This window comes from Rhinopithecus roxellana, chromosome 1 (assembly GCF_007565055.1).
Source record: "Rhinopithecus roxellana isolate Shanxi Qingling chromosome 1, ASM756505v1, whole genome shotgun sequence".
Lineage (NCBI taxonomy): Eukaryota > Metazoa > Chordata > Mammalia > Primates > Cercopithecidae > Rhinopithecus > Rhinopithecus roxellana.
This window is the reverse complement of record NC_044549.1, coordinates 127,472,706-127,495,156: the sequence shown is the minus strand read 5'-3', so window position 1 is coordinate 127,495,156 and position 22,451 is coordinate 127,472,706. Positions and strand designations below refer to the sequence as shown.

Here is a 22,451-nt window from a genome sequence, read left to right as displayed (position 1 = left end):
CTTGGCCCTGTTTTATTTAGTATGGACTGAAGGGAGAGGGGTGTGAGCACTGGGGGTGGGATGGAGGGGAGCGGTACAAACAAGAGCTGTTGGTTTTAAAGGTTTTTGAAGAGAGGAATGACTTTATCTTACCCTGTTTGTAATGTTTGAGAGGGGATGCAGTGGTATGGTAGGCATACATTTTTTTTTTTTTTTTTTTTTTTTTTTTTTTTGAGGCAGAGTCTCGCTCTGTTGCCCGGTCTGGAGTGCAGTGGCCAGATCTCAGCTCACTGCAAGCTCCGCCTTCCGGGTTTACGCCATTCTCCTGCCTCAGCCTCCCGAGTAGCTGGGACTACAGGCGCCCGCCACCTCGCCCGGCTAGTTTTTGTATTTTTAGTAGAGACGGGGTTTCACGGTGTTAGCCAGGATGGTCTCGATCTCCTGGCCTCGTGATCCGCCCGTCTCGGCCTCCCAAAGTGCTGGGATTACAGGCTTGAGCCACCGCGCCCGGCCGGTAGGCATACATTTTTTAACTTTTATCCTGGGTTAGTCTAAGTCATCAGAAAGCAACATATCCCATCCCCGCCCCCAATGTCCCGGAGAGCCTTTGCAGGCCTGGGCTGATGCTCAAAGCTTTGGCCTGTGCAAAGGCGCAGGTGGAGAAAGCTCTGCACTGTGGATACATCTGGGGCTCAGGAGGTTGCTCATTAGGTTCTTCGGTGCCCTTTGTATTCTATTTGGATGCTTATTACAAATTCCTTTCCAAGCTCAAGGCCAGGAAAAAGAGTCTCTCTCCTCTGATGAACTTATCATTTGTGTTTCTTATACTCTTTCTAGAACTAGCCCGGTCTCTTATGCAGGACAGATGAGTGTAAAAAGAATGAATGGATGGATGCTCTGCTGTGTTTCCCAGTGGAGAGTCCTGACTGCAGAAAGCCATCAATTTTTGTAAAACAATGAGATACCCCTGGGAACATCTGGCTTATCATCAGCAGCTTCCTTCAAGGGCAGTAGGATCTCAAAACCTTACAATGAAGTGCTCCTCAACAGTCATTTCTTCACCCTCCCGAATTATCAAAAAGCAAACCATTCTGTTGAGAATCTAGTGGCTTTTCTTCCATCTGTGTTCCTGCCCTACGCTTTGTTAAGGTTCTTCCCCAAATTAACCATAAAACGTATTGTTTAAAGCATTGTCCTCTTGTCTGCAGGCTCTATCCTCCTCTCTATCTTTTTCTTTAGATACTTCTGGCTTTTGCAGACGCTTGCTCCCTGAGAATTCGGTGGTGACTTTATGAATTGTTTTCAGAAATTCTAAATCTCTGTGGCAGGATCTAGCCTCCAAGGACTTGTCAGAAGCCAGCAGCTTCTGCCAGTGCATGGGGTCATCTCTGCAGAGGGAGATCAACCTGAAAAGATCTGTTTCTGAAATATATGTGGGTGACCAATGGGCAGGGTGCGGGGGAACTCTGAAGGCTCAGGGGAAGGTCAGGTGGGTTTCAGCAGTGAGAGACTTGACCTGCACAGCGTCTGTTCTCCCCATGAGCCTTCATGACCTACTAGTATCTTTGGAGTTTTGTCTATAGCTGAAGGGTTTCCACTAGAAATTTTGTTGATTTTAAACTGTTTTCATAGATTTTTTTCTGAAATACTTTGCACATTACCATGCTGTCTTACCCCAAGAATGATTTACAAAGGGACTCGATTTATCTTTATATCTAGTGTGAACTCTGAGACATAATAGTAGGTGCTCAATAAGTATTATTGAGTGAAAAATTACTGATTTCATTGGAAAAATAATTCTGATTATTTCTTAGTGCAGTGTCGAAACTTTAGAAAATGTAGGTAATCCAAAAGTAGGGATTCCCTGTTGGGGGAAGGAAGGACTGAAAGCCAGGGACCTCTAATGGATACAAGCACAGCCTGCCTTCTAGCTCCAGCACAGCCTCTGCACAATGGGAGCTTCGTCTTAATGCTTGTCAAATATCATCTCATGAGCAGGTTTTGTGTTTTGATGTGATGACTTCCTTGTTAGTGTTTAATCACTGTTCTGGAATTTTTTTTTTCTTTTTTCTTTTTTTTTTTTTTATTATACTTTAAGTTCTAGGGTACATGTGCATAACGTGCAGGTTTGTTACATATGTATACTTGTGCCATGTTGGTGTGCTGCACCCATCAACTCGTCAGCACCCATCCATTCATCATTTATATCAGGTATAACTCCCAATGCAATCCCTCCCCCCTCCCCCCACCCCATGATAGGCCCCGATGTGTGATGTTCCCCTTCCTGAGTCCAAGTGATGTCATTGTTCAGTTCCCACCTATGAGTGAGAACATGCGGTGTTTAGTTTTCTGTTCTTGTGATAGTTTGCTAAGAATGTGGTTTCCAGCTGCATCCATGTCCCTACAAAGGATGCAAACTCATCCTTTTTTATGGCTGCATAATATTCCATGGTGTATATGTGCCACATTTTCTTAATCCAGTCTGTCACAGATGGACATTTGGGTTGATTCCAAGTCTTTGCTATTGTGAATAGTGCCTCAATAAACATACGTGTGCATGTGTCTTTATAGCAGCATGATTTATAATCCTTTGGGTATATACCCAGTAGTGGAATGGCTGGGTCATATGGTACATCTAGTTCTAGATCCTTGAGGAATCGCCATACTGTTTTCCATAATGGTTGAACTAGTTTACAATCCCACCAACAGTGTAAAAGTGTTCCTATTTCTCCACATCCTCTCCAGCACCTGTTGTTTCCTGACTTTTTAATGATTGCCATTCTAACTGGTGTAAGATGGTATCTCATTGTGGTTTTGATTTGCATCTCTCTGATGGCCAGTGATGATGAGCATTTTTTCATGTGTCTGTTGGCTGTATGAACGTCTTCTTTTGAGAAATGTCTGTTCATATCCTTTGCCCACTTTTTGATGGGGTTGTTTTTTTCTTGTAAATTTGTTTGAGTTCTTTGTAGATTCTGGATATTAGCCCTTTGTCAGATGAGTAGATTGCAAAAATTTTCTCCCATTCTGTAGGTTGCCTGTTCAGTCTGATGGTAGTTTCTTTTGCTGTGCAGAAGCTCTTTAGTTTAGTGAGATCCCATTTGTCAATTTTGACTTTTGCTGCCGTTGCTTTTGGCGTTTTAGACATGAAGTCCTTGCCCATGCCTATGTCCTGAATGGTACTACCTAGGTTTTCTTCTAGGGTTTTTATGGTATTAGGTCTGACATTTAAGTCTCTAATCCATCTTGAATTAATTTTCGTATAAGGAGTAAGGAAAGGATCCAGTTTCAGCTTTCTACTTATGGCTACCAATTTTCCCAGCACCATTATTAAATAGGGAATCCTTTCCCCATTTCTTGTTTCTCTCAGGTTTGTCAAAGATCAGATGGCTGTAGATGTGTGGTATTATTTCTGATACCACACGTATTCTGTTCCATTGGTCTATATCTCTGTTTTGGTACCAGTACCATGCTGTTTTGGTTACTGTAGCCTTGTAGTATAGTTTGAAGTCAGGTAGCGTGATGCCTCCAGCTTTGTTCTTATGACATAGGATTGTCTTGGCAATGCGGGCTCTTTTTTGGTTCCATATGAACTTTAAAGCCGTTTTTTCCAATTCTGTGAAGAAACTCATTGGTAGCTTGATGGGGATGGCATTGAATCTATAAATAACCTTGGGCAGTATGGCCATTTTCACGATATTGATTCTTCCTATCCATGAGCATGGTATGTTCTTGCATTTGTTAGTGTCCTCTTTTATTTCACTGAGCAGTGGTTTGTAGTTCTCCTTGAAGAGGTCCTTTACGTCCCTTGTAAGTTGGATTCCTAGGTATTTGATTCTCTTTGAAGCAATTGTGAATGGAAGTTCATTCATGATTTGGCTCTCTGTTTGTCTGTTACTGGTGTATAAGAATGCTTGTGATTTTTGCACATTAATTTTGTATCCTGAGACTTTGCTGAAGGTGCTTATCAGCTTAAGGAGATTTTGGGCTGAGACAATGGGGTTTTCTAAATATACAATCATGTCATCTGCAAACAGGGACAATTTGACTTCTTCTTTTCCTAACTGGATAGCCTTGATTTCTTTCTCTTGCCTGATTGCCCTAGCCAGAACTTCCAACACTATGTTGAATAGGAGTGGTGAGAGAGGGCATCCCTGTCTTGTGCCAGTTTTCAAAGGGAATTTTTCCAGTTTTTGCCCATTCAGTATGATATTGGCTGTGGGTTTGTCATAAATAGCTCTTATTATTTTGAGGTACGTTCCATTGTACCGAATTTATTGAGCGTTTTTAGCATGAAGGGCTGTTGAATTTTGTCAAAGGCCTTTTCTGCATCTATTGAGATAATCATGTGGTTTTTGTCTTTGGTTCTGTTTATATGCTGGATTACGTTTATTGATTTGCGAATGTTGAACCAGCCTTACATCCCAGGGATGAAGCCCACTTGATCATGGTGGATAAGCTTTTTGATGTGCTGCTGAATCCGGTTTGCCAGTATTTTATTGAGGATTTTTGCATCAATGTTCATCAGGGATATTGGTCTAAAATTTTCTTTTTTTGTTGTGTCTCTGCCAGGCTTTGGTATCAGGATGATGTTGGCCTCATAAAATGAGTTAGGGAGGATTCCCTCTTTTTCAATTGATTGGAATAGTTTCAGAAGGAATGGTACCAGCTCCTCCTTGTACCTCTGGTAGAATTCAGCTGTGAATCCATCTGGTCCTGGACTTTTTTTGGTTGGTAGGCTATTAATTATTGCCTCAATTTCAGAGCCTGCTATTGGTCTATTTAGGGATTCAACTTCTTCCCGGTTTAGTCTTGGAAGAGTGTAAGTGTCCAGGAAATTATCTATTTCTTCTAGATTTTCTAGTTGATTTGCGTAGAGGTGTTTATAGTATTCTCTGATGGTAGTTTGTATTTCTGTGGGGTCCGTGGTGATATCCCCTTTATCATTTTTTATTGTGTCTATTTGATTCTTCTCTCTTTTCTTCTTTATTAGTCTTGCTAGTGGTCTGTCAATCTTGTTGATCTTTTCAGAAAACCAACTCCTGGATTCATTGATTTTTTGGAGGGTTTTTTGTGTCTCTATCTCCTTCAGTTCTGCTCTGATCTTAGTTATTTCTTGCCTTCTGCTAGCTTTTGAATGTGTTTGCTCTTGCTTCTCCAGTTCTTTTAATTGTGATGTTAGAGTGTCAATTTTAGATCTTTCCAGCTTTCTCTTGTGGGCATTTAGTGCTATAAATTTCCCTCTACACACTGCTTTAAATGTGTGCCAGAGATTCTGGTATGTTGTATCTTTGTTCTCATTGGTTTCAAAGAACATCTTTATTTCTGCCTTCATTTCGTTATGTACCCAGTACTCATTCAGGAGCAGGTTGTTCAGTTTCCATGTAGTTGAGCGGTTTTGATTGAGTTTCTTAGTCCTGAGTTCTAGTTTGATTGCACTGTGGTCTGAGAGACAGTTTGTTATGATTTCTGTTCTTTTACATTTGCTGAGGAGTGCTTTACTTCCAATTATGTGGTCAATTTTGGAATAAGTGTGATGTGGTGCTGAGAAGAATGTATATTCTGTTGATTTGGGGTGGAGAGTTCTATAGATGTCCATTAGGTCTGCTTGGTGCAGAGATGAGTTCAATTCCTGGATATCCTTGTTAACTTTCTGTCTCGTTGATCTGTCTAATGTTGACAGTGGAGTGTTGAAGTCTCCCATTATTATTGTATGGGAGTCTAAGTCTCTTTGTAAGTCTCTAAGGACTTGCTTTATGAATCTGGGTGCTCCTGTATTGGGTGCATATATATTTAGGATAGTTAGCTCTTCCTGTTGAATTGATCCCTTTACCATTATGTAATGGCCTTCTTTGTCTCTTTTGATCTTTGATGGTTTAAAGTCTATTTTATCAGAGACTAGGATTGCAACCCCTGCTTTTTTTTGTTCTCCATTTGCTTGGTAGATCTTCCTCCATCCCTTTATTTTGAGCCTATGTATGTCTCTGTATGTGAGATGGGTCTCCTGAATACAGCAGACTGATGGGTCTTGACTCTTGATCCAGTTTGCCAGTCTGTGTCTTTTAATTGGAGCATTTAGTCCATTAACATTTAAGGTTAATATTGTTATGTGTGAACTTGATCCTGCCATTATGATATTAACTGGTTATTTTGCTCGTTAGTTGATGCAGTTTCTTCCTAGCCTCGATGGTCTTTACATTTTGGCATGTTTTTGCAATGGCTGGTACCGGTTGTTCCTTTCCATGTTTAGGGCTTCCTTCAGGGTCTGTTGTAAGGCAGGCCTGGTGGTGACAAAACCTCTAAGCATTTGCTTATCTGTAAAGGATTTTATTTCTCCTTCACTTATGAAACTTAGTTTGGCTGGATATGAAATTCTGGGTTGAAAATTCTTTTCTTTTAGAACATTGAATATTGGCCCCCACTCTCTTCTGGCTTGTGGAGTTTTTGCCTAGAGGTCTGCTGTTAGTCTGATGGGCTTCCCTTTGTGGGTAACCCAACCTTTCTCTCTGGCTGCCCTTAAGATTTTTTCCTTCATTTCAACTTTGGTGAATCTGGCAATTATGTGTCTTGGAGTTGCTCTTCTCGAGGAGTGTCTTTGTGGTGTTCTCTGTATTTCCTGAATTTGAATGTTGGCCTGCCCTGCTAGGTTGGGGAAGTTCTCCTGGATGATATCCTGAAGAGTGTTTTCCAACTTGGTTCCATTTTCCCCCTCACTTTCAGGCACCCCAATCAGACGTAGATTTGGTCTTTTTATATAATCCCATACTTCTTGGCAGGCTTTGTTCATTTCTTTTTCTTCTTTTTTCTTTTGGTTTCTCTTCTCGCTTCATTTCATTCATTTGATCCTCAATCGCTGATACTCTTTCTTCCAGTTGATCGAGTCGGTTACTGAAGCTTGTGCATTTGTCACGTATTTCTCATGTCATGGTTTTCATCTCTGTCATTTCATTTATGACCTTCTCTGCATTAATTATTCTAGCTATCAATTCTTCCACTCTTTTTGAAGATTTTTAGTTTCTTTGCGCTGAGTACGTAATTCCTCCTTTAGCTCTGAGAAGTTTGATGGACTGAAGCCTTCTTCTCTCATTTCGTCAAAGTCATTCTCTGACCAGCTTTGATCCTTTGCTGGCGATGAGCTGCGCTCCTTTGCAGGGGGAGATGCGCTCTTATTTCTTGAATTTCCAGCTTTTCTGCCCTGCTTCTTCCCCATCTTCGTGGTTTTATCTGCCTCTGGTCCTTGATGATAGTGACGTACTGATGGGGTTTTGGTATAGGTGTCCTTCCTGTTTGATAGTTTTCCTTCTAACAGTCAGGACCCTCAGCTGTAGGTCTGTTGGAGATTGCTTGAGGTCCACTCCAGACCCTGTTTGCCTGGGTATCAGCAGCAGAGGTTGCAGAAGATAGAATATTGCTGAATAGCGAGTGTACCTGTCTGATTCTTACTTTGGAAGCTTCCTCTCGGGGGTGTACTCCACCGTGTGAGGTGTGGGGTGTCAGACTGCCCCTAGTGGGGGATGTCTCCCAGTTAGGCTACTCAGGGGTCAGGGACCCACTTGAGCAGGCAGTCTGTCCCTTCTCAGATCTCAACCTTGGTGTTGGGAGATCCACTGCTCTCTTCAAAGCTGTCAGACAGAGTCATTTGCGTCTTCACAGGCCTCTGCTGCTTCCCTTTTTGTTGTTTAGCTGTGGGCTGTCCCCAGAGGTGGAGTCTACAGAGACAGGCAGGTTTCCTTGAGCTGTTGTGAGCTCCACCCAGTTCGAGCTTCCCAGCGGCTTTGTTTACCTACTTAAGCCTCAGCAATGGCGGGCGCCCCTCCCCCAGCCTCGCTGCTGCTGTTTTGGTTAGATCGCAGACTGCTGTGCTAGCAATGAGAGAGGCTCCGTGGCTGTGGGACACTCCTGGCCAGGTGTGGGTATAATCTCCTGGTGTGCCCGTTTGCTTAAAGCACAGTATTGGGGTGGGAGTTACCCGATTTTCCAGGTGTTGTGTGTTTCAGTTCCCCTGGCTAGGAAAAGGGATTCCCTTCCCCCTTGTGCTTCCCAGGTGAGGCCATGCCTCGCCCTGCTTCAGCTCTCGCTGGTCGGGCTGCAGCAGCTGACCAGCACCAATTGTCCGGCACTCCCCATTGAGATGGCCCCAGTACCTCAGTTGAAAATGCAGAAATCACCGGTCTTCTGTGTCGCTTGCGCTGGGAGTTGGAGACTGGAGCTGTTCCTATTTGGCCATCTTGCTCCACCCCCTGTTCTGGAATTTAAAAAAAATGAAGATTATTAAAAATATTAATACGTACAATAAAATACACTATTTTAAATGCAGAGTTCGATGAGTTTTGACAAATGTGTATACCATGTTGTCTCTGCCTGAATGAAAATGAGAACATCACTTCGGAAAGTTCCTCATGCCCCTTTGCAGACAATGCTCCTCCTCTTTACTCTGGGCACCCACTGATCTGACTTCCATCACTGTGGATTGGTTTTGCTGATTCTAGAACTTCCTATGAATTGAGTCATTTTTTTCTCATCAACATTTGGTCTAGGATTCACCTATATTTCAACTGAGTTTTGAATACTGCGAAAGGGTTACACAAGCAGAGGAAGTATGAGGGCATTGCACAGATGTAGATAAAAAGAGCAGAGGGAGCTCTGAAGACCAGAATTAGAGTGTCCTAGGCATGCAGTCTGAGGAGGCAGTGGCAGGAGAGGACCCTAATGTGGTTGAAAGAGTGGGTAGTGTTGAATTTTGTCTGAGTCCTACACTCTTGGAAAACAGTCTGGTCTAGAATTTGGAAAAATACAAAGGAAATAAACTTTAGGAATGAGAGTGCAGGGGATGCATTGATTGGTTCCCATTATCTTATCACCCAGGGGAAAACCCCAGCAGATATCTGTGCTGACTTCCTTGGGTAACCAAATCATTTCTGGGAACTTAGGGTTATCATCAGCATTGGTGATGGTTCTGCGGTACCAACATACTGTCAGGCCTGTTGACCATTTCCACTGATCTAAATGCTGAAGACAGCTGTATGTTGAACCTCTTATGTTCTTGAGTCTGGGGTTTTTTTTTTTTTGACAGAGTCTTGCTCTGTCGCCCAGGCTGGAGTGCAGTGGCATAGTCTTGGCTCGCTGAGACCTCCACATCCTGGGTTCAAGCAATTTTCCTGCCTCAGCCTCCTGAGTAGCTGGGATTACAGGCATGTGCCACTATGCCCGGCTAATTTTTGTATTTTTAGTAGAGACAGGGTTTCACCACATTGGCCAGGCTGGTTTCAAACTCCTGACCTCAAGTGACCCGCCCGCCTTGGCCTCCCAAAGTGCTGGGATTATAGGCGTGAGCCACTGCACCCGGCCTTGAGTCCATTTTTAACAGTGATATGTCTTTTGCTGCCTGCGGTCTTCTCTTCCAGTTTGTGTCCTTCCTTAGTTGACCTCTCTGGTCTCTTGGTTTTGTTCTTCCAAGTTTACAGTAGACCATAATGATCGGAAAACCATGTTCTAGAACGTCCCTGAGAGGGTCTTGAGTGTGGTTTGGAGGGGATTCCCTGGAGTACTAGTGCACAGTGTCCTCTTGCCACGCATCAGGGCGGGGGAGTTGTTGGATGGTGAGCCTGAAGTCCAGGCAGGGTGCGGTATTGCTTGCTGCTTTTCATGAGTGGTGCTCCCCAGAGTCTGTGGTTGAGGTCAATGTCAGCTGTTTGTCATTTCTTTGTTAGAGCCTGATGTAAAGTTGAGGAAATGTGTGTGGTCTCATTGTGGATAGAATAGGGGCCTGGCCTGTTGTGAATTCTGTCACCTTGCTCAGTCTCTTCACATCTTTAGTTCTGATAATCCCATCTGTATAATAGATTCCATAATGCTGGTGAATCTGGTGAAATGTGTTTTTGTTGCTTAGCGGGGGAAAAAAAGTTATTGGTGTGAGGAATTTTTCCTTTGTTGTGACTGTGGTTCTCACTGCACTTCCCTCCTCTCCCCTCCTCACTTCCTTCTCTGCTTACCATTGGATTTCTTTTTGGTAGGAGCTGGTGGTGATGGGTGCCCCAGGGTCATTTTATTGGGCTGGAACCGTCAAAGTGCTGAACCTTACTGACAACACGTACTTAAAACTGAACGATGAAGTGATCATGAACAGGCGGTACACCTACCTGGGTGAGTACTCGGGGAGAGAACAGGTAAGAAAGGGGAAATGGGTGTGATTCCCACCAGATTCACAAATTATTGCTTTATTGTTGGAAAGAGGAGTTAGTTGGCTTTGACGCCTGTTGTTCTAATGACTTACATCTTTAGCCAGGGCATCTTCACATCTAGCTCCACACACAGAAGGTAGAGAGGAAAACCAAGGAGGGAACTGAATTAAAACTGTATGCTTTAATTGAAGAGCTGACAGTTGAACCTCCAGGGAAATAAACATTTTATTTTCTCATTTTATCAATTGTCGAAGTTCAGATGGTCAGGTACAAATGAGTGTGATGGAGTCTTGATTTTCCTTGGGTGTCCCTTTGGAAGGAGTCCTTGCATTCTGATCATAAAACTGGTTGCAAATAGAAAGATAAGAACTAGAAATTATCATGACAGATGGCAACCTAATGCTGAAGGTTAATTAAAGGCTCAGAAAAATATCTCTTATTTTCTTAAGTCTTTCAATCTTCGGGAAAGAAGATAGACACAATTTAATTTAGCTATCAGGCAGAATGACACTGGGGCAAGGTCCATGCCAATTTAAGAAGAGACATAGGCTGTCTTTGCTTGTGTAGATGACAATTACAAGACCATTTTCTTTAATTCATGCCCTAAATGCTATAATTCCGGATTGAAAATGAAGCTAAATTTAGGAAGGCCTATTGATGACACACAATGCTCTTTCACGCTCATGACACGTAACTTACAGGGAAAGGCCCTGATTCCATTTTTGCATAGCATCACTGGGAACTTCTTGTTAAATGGGATTAGGGAGTTGTTGACTTGCCTTTTCCCTTCTAATTGCAAGTTTTTTGCTGGGTAGTATAGACCCAACAATCCTTCTACTTTGGGGTGTTTGCTACTGTAGGCACTCAGCTGCCTAATACTGTTGTTTATTAAGCATTTACCCTATGCCAGGCTCTGCATATTATTTCTTTTAATTTCTGAAACAACCTTATGAAGTAGCTATTTTTATCTACATTTTATAGATAAAGAAACTGAGGAGCAAAGAAGTTATACATCTTACCAAGGTCACATGGCTCCTAAGTAGCAAAATTGGGGTATGAACCTGTGGTTTCTGAGTGCAGAGTCTAAATGCTGAGCTGCCTTGCCTGTGGGTGCATCTGAGAGAGCACCTAGCACTGGTACGGTACCTCTCACTGGGCTGGGAGCACAAAATGTGAGATTGTCTCACATTTCCCAGACTTGGTATAGTATAGTGCCTTGTGTATGGTAGGAACTCAACACATATTTATTGAATCAGGGAATGAAGAGAGGGCAGAAGAAAGTCCAGTTTGGATGATGGGTTTGGGGTCTAAGACAGCTCCTTTGAAGCTTAGGGCCTGTGGTTTCTCCTTGTATACACATTAGAGGCTCTTATCAGCTGCAGGGATTATCAAGGATCAGTTCAGGCTTTGATCTCACTCAGAATACTCTTAGGCACTATCAATCTCCAGTCAGAGAAATCAGGCACATGGTGAGGAAGAATTGATCATGATATGATGTCATCGCCAAACTCAAACAACTTGCAATCACATTAGGGTTAGAGGGTGATGACAAGTTTGGGGATTATATGCCGGCCTGTATAGGATTTATGCTGGCCGGAGGAGAGCTTTCAGCCTGCTAGCCAGGCTCTCAGAAAGCAGGAGACATTGAGGCTAAGCTTAGGCAATCTTTTCCTTTGTTTCTAGGTTCCTTTTGCATGTGTATTTTTTCACTGACCACCCTCCCACCCATCCACCCATGCATCTACCCAACCATGCATCTACTCACCCACCCACTGACAGCTTCTTTTGCCTTCTTGTAGAAGGGATTGTGGTTAACAGCAAGGGCTTTGCAGACACAGATTGGATTTGAGTCTTGCTGTGTGATCTTTGGCATGTGGTTTAACAGGTGTTTCTAATTCTGTATCTGTAAAATGGAAGAAGCAGTCATGCCTTCTTCATAAAGCTGTCAGACTGAAAGAGATACCTAAAGACATGCATAAAAATGTTGGTAGAAACTTTGTTCATAATAACCCGAACCTGGAAACAACCTAAATGCCCAGCAACAGAATAAACATATGACATATTTATATAACGGGATATTACTCAACAATAAAAAGAAACAAACCACTGCTGTACTCAACGATGTGAATGAATGTCACAGATGTTATGTTGTGTGAAGTTCAAGAAAAGGCAAACCTAATATATGGTGATAGAAGTCAGAATAGTGGCTACCTGTGTGGGGTGTACTGACTGGGAAGGGGCATGAGGGAACCCTCTGGGGTTATGGTTCTGTAGTTATAGTCACTTCCTTGATCTGGGTGGTGGTTGCATGGCTACGCTCATGTGTGCATTCATTGAGTTTTACACGTCAGATATGTGAACTTACTGTATGAAAACTATGCCTTGAAAGGAAGAAAACAGATATATAGTATTTAATACAGTACTTGTCCCAAAGAAGACACTCAGAAAGCCCTCTTTCCTGCCCTGATGTCCTTGTGAACATGACTTTTTGTGAGATGAGAGCCATTTAATCGTGAGAAGGCTGACAGCTGCCATTTTTTTCCTGGTAGTTTATGTTCCAAGAGTAGGGGGCATGCTTGAGAAACATTTTCCTCTGATGGATGTTTTTTTTTTCCCTTCCCTTCTTTTTCAACCCTGTGCTTGGTTTCCGCCCATCCTGTTCAGGCTACGCAGTGACCGCTGGCCACTTCTCTCACGCGTCCACCACTGATGTGGTAGGAGGTGCCCCACAGGACAAAGGCATCGGCAAGGTGAGGAGAAATGTCTGTGGAATAGCTGGGGTCAGACAGAAGAGGGGAGCATGCTGTCCCTGGTGCAGAGGTTTACCAGCTGACATTGACCTGAACATTCTACTGGGTGGCTGGTAGGCAGGTGATGAGGAATCCCCTGACTGCCCCACTCCATTGGAAAGTTTCCCTTGAAAGCTCAGTTAGAGTGTGAGTACTACTCACACTCTCCATTTCCTGCACACTCTCATCTGAGGTTTTTCACAGCTGACCGTGTGTGTGCGTGTAATTTTTAAGACTGAGCTCTGGCCTTATGGTGTCCTTCAAAAGAATGGCATTTAGTGCTGTCCAACTTCAGATCCCAAACCCTTCCCAAGTTTGGCTTTGATTTAATGGAGCTAGGTCTAGTCCCAGATACCTTTGAGGCTTTATTCATGCCCCAAATTATTCTCATATTTTTTCCCCCAGTGTTTTAGAAGGAACATTGGGTTCCCAAGACTGGTTGAGCCCAAAGGCTGGACTGGAAATATGTGGGTCTGGCTTTCGCTAAACTACAGTATCTGCCAAAAGACCCACCCCCTGGATCTAGGGCTGTCTGAATTCCTTTGGAAAAAATGACCTCTGAGGGGCCTGAATTGTGAACTGTGCTCATTGGTTCTTTATCATGAAGGTACAGGAAATCCAGATTGAGTGGGTACAGATGGATCAGGAACCCGCATTTTTTTTTTTTTTTTTTTTGAGACAGAGTCTTGCTCTGTCGCCCAGGCTGGAGTGCAGTGGCCGGATCTCGGCTCACTGCAAGCTCCGCCTCCCGGGTCCACGCCATTCTCCCGCCTCAGCCTCCCGAGGAACCCGCATTTTTAAGAAGCTCCATAGGTTGCCTGATGGGAAAGACTGAGTGAACAGAGGAATGAACTTTGGATCTCAGCCTCTAGGGGTAGACCTGTGATAGAGTCTGGTCGCATCTCCCAGAGCTTGGAGAAGTGAGATCTGAATTCTGGATTGGCCCAGATGAGCTGAGACCACTGGTAATTGGAGCCTTCAGCCAGGAGGTCAGGATGATCAGGGAGCTGACGAACTTTCCAGTTGACTAGGCTTGACTAAGGGTAATTTCTGTGGATCCTCCTGGGCAGAGGTTAGGAGCTACTGCTCACTTTTCTGGAGCATGTGCCTCCCTCCTCCCTAACATTGTTGCTGTGGAGAGAGGTTCTCCGAAACTGAAACCAGATAAACCAGGGCCCTGAGCCAGCAGGGAGGAGGGATCAAGCAGGTGACCTTCGATCACCTCAAGAAGGAGGTGGTTCTTTCCGAGTTGCATGAATTTCTCTTAATAGTAGAGAAAGAAACACTGAGAGCTGTTCGCATTGATGTTGTCTTCTTGGGGAGGGGCTGCAGGCTACCAGGCATCTCTGTAGAAATGGCAAAAATGCCTACCTCTAGTTCACAGTAATGCGGGTGCCTCTATGCTAATGATAGCAGCTTTCTTTTCTCCCTAGTTGCGGAAAACACCTTCTGGTTTTGTAGTTTTCCCTTCAGATGACTGTGATGAACTTCATAGTCCCTGTCAAGTCTTAAGACGACCCCCCTGCAAACCCCTCTCATTGGCTATCTGGGGGGTGCAGGGGATAAAGTTAAAAAGATGAGAATGGTACTTATAATTGATAGAGCCAGACAGCGGGAATCCTGGACCCAGTTAATAAAGGACATAAAAATGCTTCTCTTTCAGTTAGACCACCTGAGAGGCATGGGGGAAACTGGTCATAGTGACAAAGTTGCTGACAATTCCACATTCCCAGGGATTGGGGCTAGTGCAGACTTGATTCCCAAGGACAGCAGAATAGACCTCTGGCCTTCAGGATTTTGCTGGATATTCTAGTGTCAGGGCACAAAAGCACTTACACTAAGATGGCAGTTCCTTATCTCATGGGAAGGTTACTTACACTGTTTCTCATGAGACACTCTTCCCACGAGTTGTAATCCGAAAAAAAGAACTTCCATAGTCAAGTACATTTAGGAAGTTAAATGTCAGTGATCATCTTTGCAGTGGAGACGCATAGTTCACATGAACATGCTAAAGGCTCTAAAAAGTTCCACAGTCAAGGAATTTACTTGATGTTTAACTCCACATTTCCCAAACGAAACTCATATTTACCTAGGCAGATCACGTAACTCTAATATTACGTGAAATCGCTTTGGGAAACTGCTTTGTCTACAGTATTCACCTCCACCCATCCCTTTGTCTTCTGTTGTAATGCCTGTTAAAGTCCTATTGGGAGTAAAGTCCAATCCATACCACCAACTAATTTTAAAAAAAGGAATAAAGGAAATATTTCAAGAAACAAAATACTAGCTTTTTCTCAGAGTTGAATTGTTTACTTGTAATTTGGAAGCTCCTTGGGTCTTATTGTGTATGGCTTTTATAAGCAATGTGGTTCAGGAGCAGTGGAGGTGATATCTGCCTCAGGGTTGAAGAACCCTTTTATTTGCAGTGTTGGTAAAATGACAGCTGACTTCTTCATGATCGTCAGCTAACATAAGTACATCTGCTGTGCACTTGGCCCTTAAGCTTTTAAATAGGACTCCCAGGAGGATGCTGATAAATATCTTTGATCATTGATTTCATCCTAACTAGATTTTTTTTTTCATTCCATAGGTTTATATTTTCAGAGCTGACCGAAGATCAGGCACCTTAATTAAGATCTTTCAAGCATCAGGTAAAAAGGTGAGGTTCTTGGTATAAGTGACTATTTTTTATTTGAGAGATGTGATCATGTGGGAGTCAGTACTTTTTAGAAACTTGGTTAGAAGGCCCTACCTGTGCCCTATGTTTATATGGCAGTGCTATCTGCTTGTTGGTGTCTTTACCTTCTCAGCGGTGCATGTAACCTGTACATTCATGGGATTCATACTCGCTTTAGGAGACATTCTGTAGCAAGATGAGTTATATGTGGCCAAGTTACAGCACAGAGTTTTAAGAGATTGTCCATAGTTCAGACTGTCATCAACTGCATGCCCTGTTTCTCTGCCTCTATCCTTTCTCAACATATCTCCACTTCCAGGGAGAGCAGATCTTTCTGAGTACAGGTAGCAAGAAGTGCTTCTCACTGAACCTGTCTTACCAGTCCAATATTACCCACTTCCTGAATCCTCAGCCCTCAACTGTCATTGCCAAGATGACTGTTGCCACACAGAGAAAATCCAAACACAGGTTGCCTGATTCCTCTTAGAACCTTGAAGCAGAAATAGCTCAGGGTGCTGCCCTAAAGTTAGTCCTGGGTGAGATTACTCTGCCTGGGTCCTCCCCACCCTGTCCCTAATCCTCTCTCTGCTTTCTGAAAGTTTCCATTATACTGTCCTGTCATCTAAAATTAAGCCAATTAGAGAGTCCTGCTATTAATAAGCAACAGTTTTCATGAGCTTATCAGTCATGCACTTCTTGTGTGGCTTAGATCAGCAGGACTGTTGGGCTGAGCTTGACTACTCTAAGGGACACAAGTTTAGGCTGGGAGCTGTGGGGGTAATTTGGAGGCTGGTCTTGGTAGAGGCCTTAGTGGGATCTGGGAAGAAGCATAGGATGTCCGAGACATGGGAGGAGGCCACGTGCCTCCTCAATTCTGTTCCTGCTGAGTTAGAACTGCTGTATGCCAGCCTGGGATCCTTCCATGTTGTTCCAATGGTGAATCATATTCCGAGTTCCAAAAATCCCATTCAAGTAGACCTTTTTGCAATTTTAACAATCCAAATAGGTATGCTTAGTATATAATTGTCATTATCTTTTGAATGAAAAATGCATCACCAAACTTGGTTTTGCATTTTTCCTCAGAATGGCTCTGCCTTCCCCTGAGAACTCTGCTGGCTTGTGTTATTTTAACATTTCCAAAACCCCAAAGCAACAGCACTGGAAAATGACTGTGAGCCATTCTGCAAAAAGGTTTTCCAAGTACCCCTAAAGTTAGAAAACAAATAACTCCGTGCTATTTGTGATTTACAGAAGAGAGTCCTAAAGAGCAAGTGGGATGTGCGTGGAACTAAGGCTAACATTTTAGATCTTCTGCAGAAGATAAGAAATGGGTGAATGTATCTAGCATGGAAACAATCTCCCTCTTCCCTTCAAATGTACCTGGGTTTGAAAGCCTAAAGGTAAAGGATTCCTTTTTTTTTTTTTTTTTTGAGACCGAGTCTCACTATGGCGTGATCTTGGTTCACTGTAACCTCTGCCTCCCGGACTCAAGCCATTCTTCTACCTCAGCCTTCCAAGTAGCTCGGACTACAGACATGCGCCACCATGCCCAGCAAATTTTTTTTTTTTGTAGGGATGGGGTTTCACCATGTTGCCCAGGCTGGTCTCAGACTCCTGGGCTCAAGGGATCCACCCACCTTGGCCTCCCAGAGTGCTGGGATTATAGGCATGAGCTGCCGCACCTGGCCAAGGATTATTTAAAATGAATTGTGGAACTTAAACGTGCCCATCACCCTATTTTCTGAGTATCTTTGTGTTCAACTGTAGCTGTGCCCCTCAAACTGCTCTTCCTTCCCTGCCCTACTCCTTGTTGTCTGTGCCCTGGGGAGGCCCAGTTAATGCCTATTGCCCTCAAGTAATTAACAGTCTGTAATTGTGCCCTCTCTCCTCCTTGAAAACCTCTTGATTTGGATGACAACCTGTGCTCAAGTTGATCAGGTTTTGTGGGGTAGATCTGAGAGTGGATGGTGCAAGGAGGATGAGATTAACCTCTGGGAACCCACTTGTCCAAACTTCCTGAAGACTTCTGCCATTGAGTTCCAGGACAGGTTCAAGCTTGAATGTCTGCTTGGATGTCCTTATCATACCAAGATACATCAGGTTCCCTGAGAAGGGACAGAGGGGCCCAGGTATTCAACTTCCTGGCTTCGTAGCTGTTTGACTTTTTCTTTATTTAGGGCTCTTTTGGCCCTAACCTTTGCACCATTCCATAGGCAACCCTTCTTTCTGCCACTCACTCACAGCCCTCTTTCCTTCACTTCCTTCTACTAGTATCTCCAAGTAGCTTTATCCTGTCATCATCGTTCTGCTTTTGAAATAGGCCATGACCTTTCTTTATACAACATATTCTGCTTCTTGCCAGAAGAAATGAGACATTCATGTCTTTCTGACTTCTCTATTACCTCCTACAAAAGGACATGACCCCAGGCTTTCAAAGGATGCCTTTAGCTTTATCCCTATGTCCAGAGCCACATAGACAGGAGAGTTCTAACTCAGCAAACCACCGGTTCACTTCTGCTTCCGTTTGGCTGGAATTTGGTCAGATAGTTCTGCATCCTGGCTTCCCATAAGAAAAAACAAAGAAAAAAACCCCACCAAAACAAAAAAAAGCTGATTTTTGTCTTTATTGGTTGACTTTCTCCAAATAATACATATAAGAAATCACCAACATGTGTGCAGTTCAGATGTTAATACAGACACACATCTCCACATTTCCAGGCTGATGGGGACTCTGATCATTGGATGCTAACGCCAAAGCATGTCATTGCCATATTGAAGTTGTATTGAATTAACGGAGTATGTGAAGCATTTGTATTTCAAAACTTAGGTAGGAAACTTCACATACAGAGATTTCTAATTTAACATTGATGAAGATGCCAAATTAAATAGTCCTTTGGAATGAAACAAACAGTTCCCCTGGGGCTCAGCCAGTGAGTGCAGCCAGCAGCTTGGCTCTTTGGGTCTTTGCCTGTGTCTTACTGATTTCTTTTACCAAAGCTCAGATGGGGAGATTGGCAAGGCCACTGAAATAGTGACTGGTAACTCGATGTCTTGCCTCCTCACCCTCTGTGATGTCAACCCTTTCCTGTTCCTTTCTCCTTTGAGAATGGGTAGTCGGAGGGGAGGGAGATGGCCTTGGCATATCACTGGGGAAGGATATCTGAGCGGCCACTACAAAGCCCTCCTGTGATCCTGTTAGCTGCAGGAAATAGATTGGAGTGTCCTTTACCTCTTTCCCTCAAACTCCCTGGGTCAGCTGCCAACAAACTCCAACAGTAAAAGAAAAGACTTGTTCATGTCCATCAAGCCAGGGGCCTGTTATTAGAAAACATTTATTTTAAAAGAATAATGCTTTTTCTTTTTCTTTCTTTCTTTCTTTCTTTCTTTCTTTCTTTCTTTCTTTCTTTCTTTCTTTCTTTCTTTCTTTCTTTCTTTTTTTTTTTTTTTTTGAGACAGAGTCTTTGCTCTGTCACCCAGGCTAGAGTACAGTGGCGCGATCTTGGCTCACTGCAACCTCCGCCTCCCAGGTTCAAGCGATTCTTCTGCCTCAGCCTCCCTTGTAGCTGGGATTACAGGTGCCTGCCACCATGCCCAGCTAATTTTTTTATTTTTAGTAGAGACGGGGTTTCACCATGTTGGCTGGGCTGGTCTCGAACTCCTGACCTTGTGATCCATGTGCCTCCCAAAGTGCTGGGAGTACAGGGGTGAGTCACCATGCCCGGCCTCCTTCTTCTTCTTTTTTGTTTTAAGTAGAGGTTGCAAACTGACAGCCTTTGGAAAGAATTCAGCCTACATATATTTTGTTTGGCTTGCGCAGCATTTGTTTATTGTTTTTACGCATGAAGAAGTTGTGAGCATTTAAAACACTGGTACTTTAAATAAAGTTTTAAATTTTTGGCTTCTTTTGGAAAATGCAAAGGTTGCTCCTCTCTGGGTCAGCCTTCCTCTTGGTGGCAGTTAGCTGCACCTGGGTAGAAGTTGCTGCTTTAGCCAGGCTTGTGGGCTTCAGTTTGCCATAGTCTCCACCAGTCCCTATTGTTATGTAGACATGGAAGACAAGTGTCACTTGCCACATGAATTTTTTTTTCTTATGCCTGTTATATCAGCTGCCTGTATCCTGTTGGTATATGGGTTTGAGACTCCTAATTAAGCTATAATTAAAAGTCAATATTATCTTGCTCTGTTCCCTCATCAGTCAAACAGTCTTAAAAGTTGTACCTTTTTCTGTCACTTCAGCTCATGCCTTCCTAACCAACCTTTAGCTATGCATAGGACCGGGAGAAAATAACCTATTTCTCCATGTAACATTTATTTTCATGCCTTTCTTGTGTTGTGAGATTTCATATTCCTACTTGCTTGGCCTTGTCAAATGTCTGATATAAGGGGCATTTTTATTATGGTTGTAACATAACTTTGAATCCTCGGCTTGCGTTTTTAAAAACAGCACCTCATTCTCTGGGCATCAATCTATTTATCTTCCCCTTGATAGGACTCCAGGAATGGGGGACTTTGGGTCACACTGACTGGGGCCCTGCCTTGCTGCTGGAAGTAGGGTATTCCACTCTTTGCTAGGCATTCTGGTTTAGGGGGCAGCATAGCCATCCAGCCTCTCAGGGATGTTTCTAAAGCCAATGGGGTGGAGGAAAGCGAGGGCATCCTTGTGTGAGAGCAGACACTGAATGCTTTGTTGCAACTCAACTTGGTTGCAGATGGGCTCTTACTTCGGCTCCTCCTTGTGCGCAGTTGACCTGAATGGGGACGGCCTCTCTGACCTGCTGGTGGGGGCCCCCATGTTTTCTGAGATCAGGGACGAGGGACAGGTCACTGTCTACATCAACAGAGGAAATGTGAGTACAATACTGGACAACGTGTGGATGGGTGTGGGGTAGGGACATTTGTCCAACCAGTAGTGGCTGAGCACCCCTCTAGGCGGGCACTGGGGGCCGTGTTACCCAGAGGAGATGAAAATATGTGATTTCTGTCTTGAATAAGCTCAATGGTCCATTAATGGAAAGTTATATACAAAGTTACAACTGCACACACCCAAGGGCCAGGGAGGAATCTTAATTGTCTTTTGAGTGCTTACTATGTACCAGGGTCTCTTCTTCCTGCTTTCTGTGAGAGATTTCAATGCAATGTACACATGGTATCAAGGGTGCCCATTTTTCAGGTGAAAAAACTGAGGCCCAGAGAGGTTAGGTAATGTGTCCAAAACCACACAGCTAAGAAGTGGGGCTGGGATTTGAACCTAGGCAAGCTGGCTTCAGAGCTGGCATGCTTTGTGTCTCAAGGTTATGCCACCTCTCTGGGAGCATATGCACATCTTCCCAGGGAAGCAGAGGAGGACACAATGGCTGGGGAATCTTGAAGAAGGAGTAGGAGTTAGCAGACAGGCAGGGTGGGCTGGAGCAGAGCTCCCAGTGCGAAACTGGGCAAGTGGGTTGGGGTGTGAGGTGGTGTCACCACTCACTTCAGCATGGGGGGTCGAGGGACTGCATGGGAGCCATAATCTTGTTTTCTTTTTTGTTTTTTGTTTTTTGAGACAGAGTCTCACGCCATCACCCAGGCTGGAGTGCAGTGACGCAGTCTCGGCTTACTGCAACCTCTGCCTCCTGGGTTCAAGCTCTTCTCCTGCCTCAGCCTCCCAAGTAACTGGGATTACAGGTGCTTGCCACCCCACCCGGCTACTTTTCTGTGTGTTTTTAGTAGAGATGGGGTTTCCCCATGTTGGCCCAGCTGGTCTCAAACTCCTGATCTCAAGTGATCTGCTCTCCTTGGCCTCCCTAGGATTACAAATGTGAGCCACCACTCTCGACCAATAATCTTGATGTCCCCTATTCTGCAGAACCACGAAAGGGACGTGACATGGACAGAAAGGTGCCTCTGGCCCTCTGTAGCTAATGGAGGGTGGGTGAGTGGGGGCTGGGTTGGGGGACAGCAGTGCATCATGGAGGCAGGAGACCAGTGAGAAAGCAGTCTTTTCAGGATCTGGAAGTACCAGTATTCAAGTGCAAGTATTCAACAAGAGTGAGGTGGTTCAATGAAAACATTCTGGTGCCGCCTACCTTTTATCTAACATGAGAAAATGCTTATGAGATAATCAGTGGAAAATGGGATGAAAACTGCATGTATAACCAGTCCTCAGAAATATGCCAAATACATAGAGAATATGAGTGACAGCTCTCTGGGTAGATGTTTAGTTTTATCTTTATCCAAATAGTAAGAATATAATCTCATATTAAAAAAAAAATCAGTCAAAGTATACTATTAAGCAGTGACTGAGATGCTAGGTATCCCAGTTAGGAGAGGGCAGAGGTTTAACTATAACTAAGTGAGCAGATGCCAGAAAGGAAGGAAACAGTGAAAGGAGAGCCAGGGACTGTTAGAGCCTTATGTTGCCTCTGAGGTTTTCAGGCTTTTCAGGAAGGCAGATCTAAAATCAGGGAGGCTTCGGGAGGCCAAGGCAGAAGGATCACTTGAGGCCAGGAGTTCAAGACCAGCCTGGTCAACATGGTGAAACCATGTCTCTACTAAAAACACACAAAAAATTAGCCAGGTGTGGTGGTGCTTGCCTGTGGTCCCAGCTGAGGCTGAGGTGGAAGGATTGTTTGAGCCCAGGAGGTGGAGGCTGCAGTGAGCCACTGTACTCCAGCCTGGGTGACAGAGTGAGACCTTGTCAATCAGTTAGTCAATCAGTCACCATTGCCAACAGGCAAGGTGCAGTGGTGGTTGCCTGTAATCCTAGCTATTCAGGAGGCTGAGGCGAGAGGATCCCTTGAGCACTAGAGTTTGAGGTGGTAGTGAGATATGATTGCACCACTGCAC

General features: G+C 43.9%; 1 protein-coding gene across 1 annotated transcript in view; it reads left to right on the top strand.

The window, feature by feature from the left end:
* The window catches only part of ITGA9 (integrin subunit alpha 9), a 415,573-nt gene that overhangs the window by 53,360 nt on the left and 339,762 nt on the right, over positions 1–22,451 (top strand). Inside the window, exons 6-9 of the mRNA XM_030930740.1 lie at positions 9,993–10,122; positions 12,825–12,910; positions 15,540–15,608; positions 20,336–20,473. Coding sequence (XP_030786600.1) covers positions 9,993–10,122; positions 12,825–12,910; positions 15,540–15,608; positions 20,336–20,473 — 423 coding nt within the window. The remainder of the gene's footprint in view (positions 1–9,992; positions 10,123–12,824; positions 12,911–15,539; positions 15,609–20,335; positions 20,474–22,451) is intronic.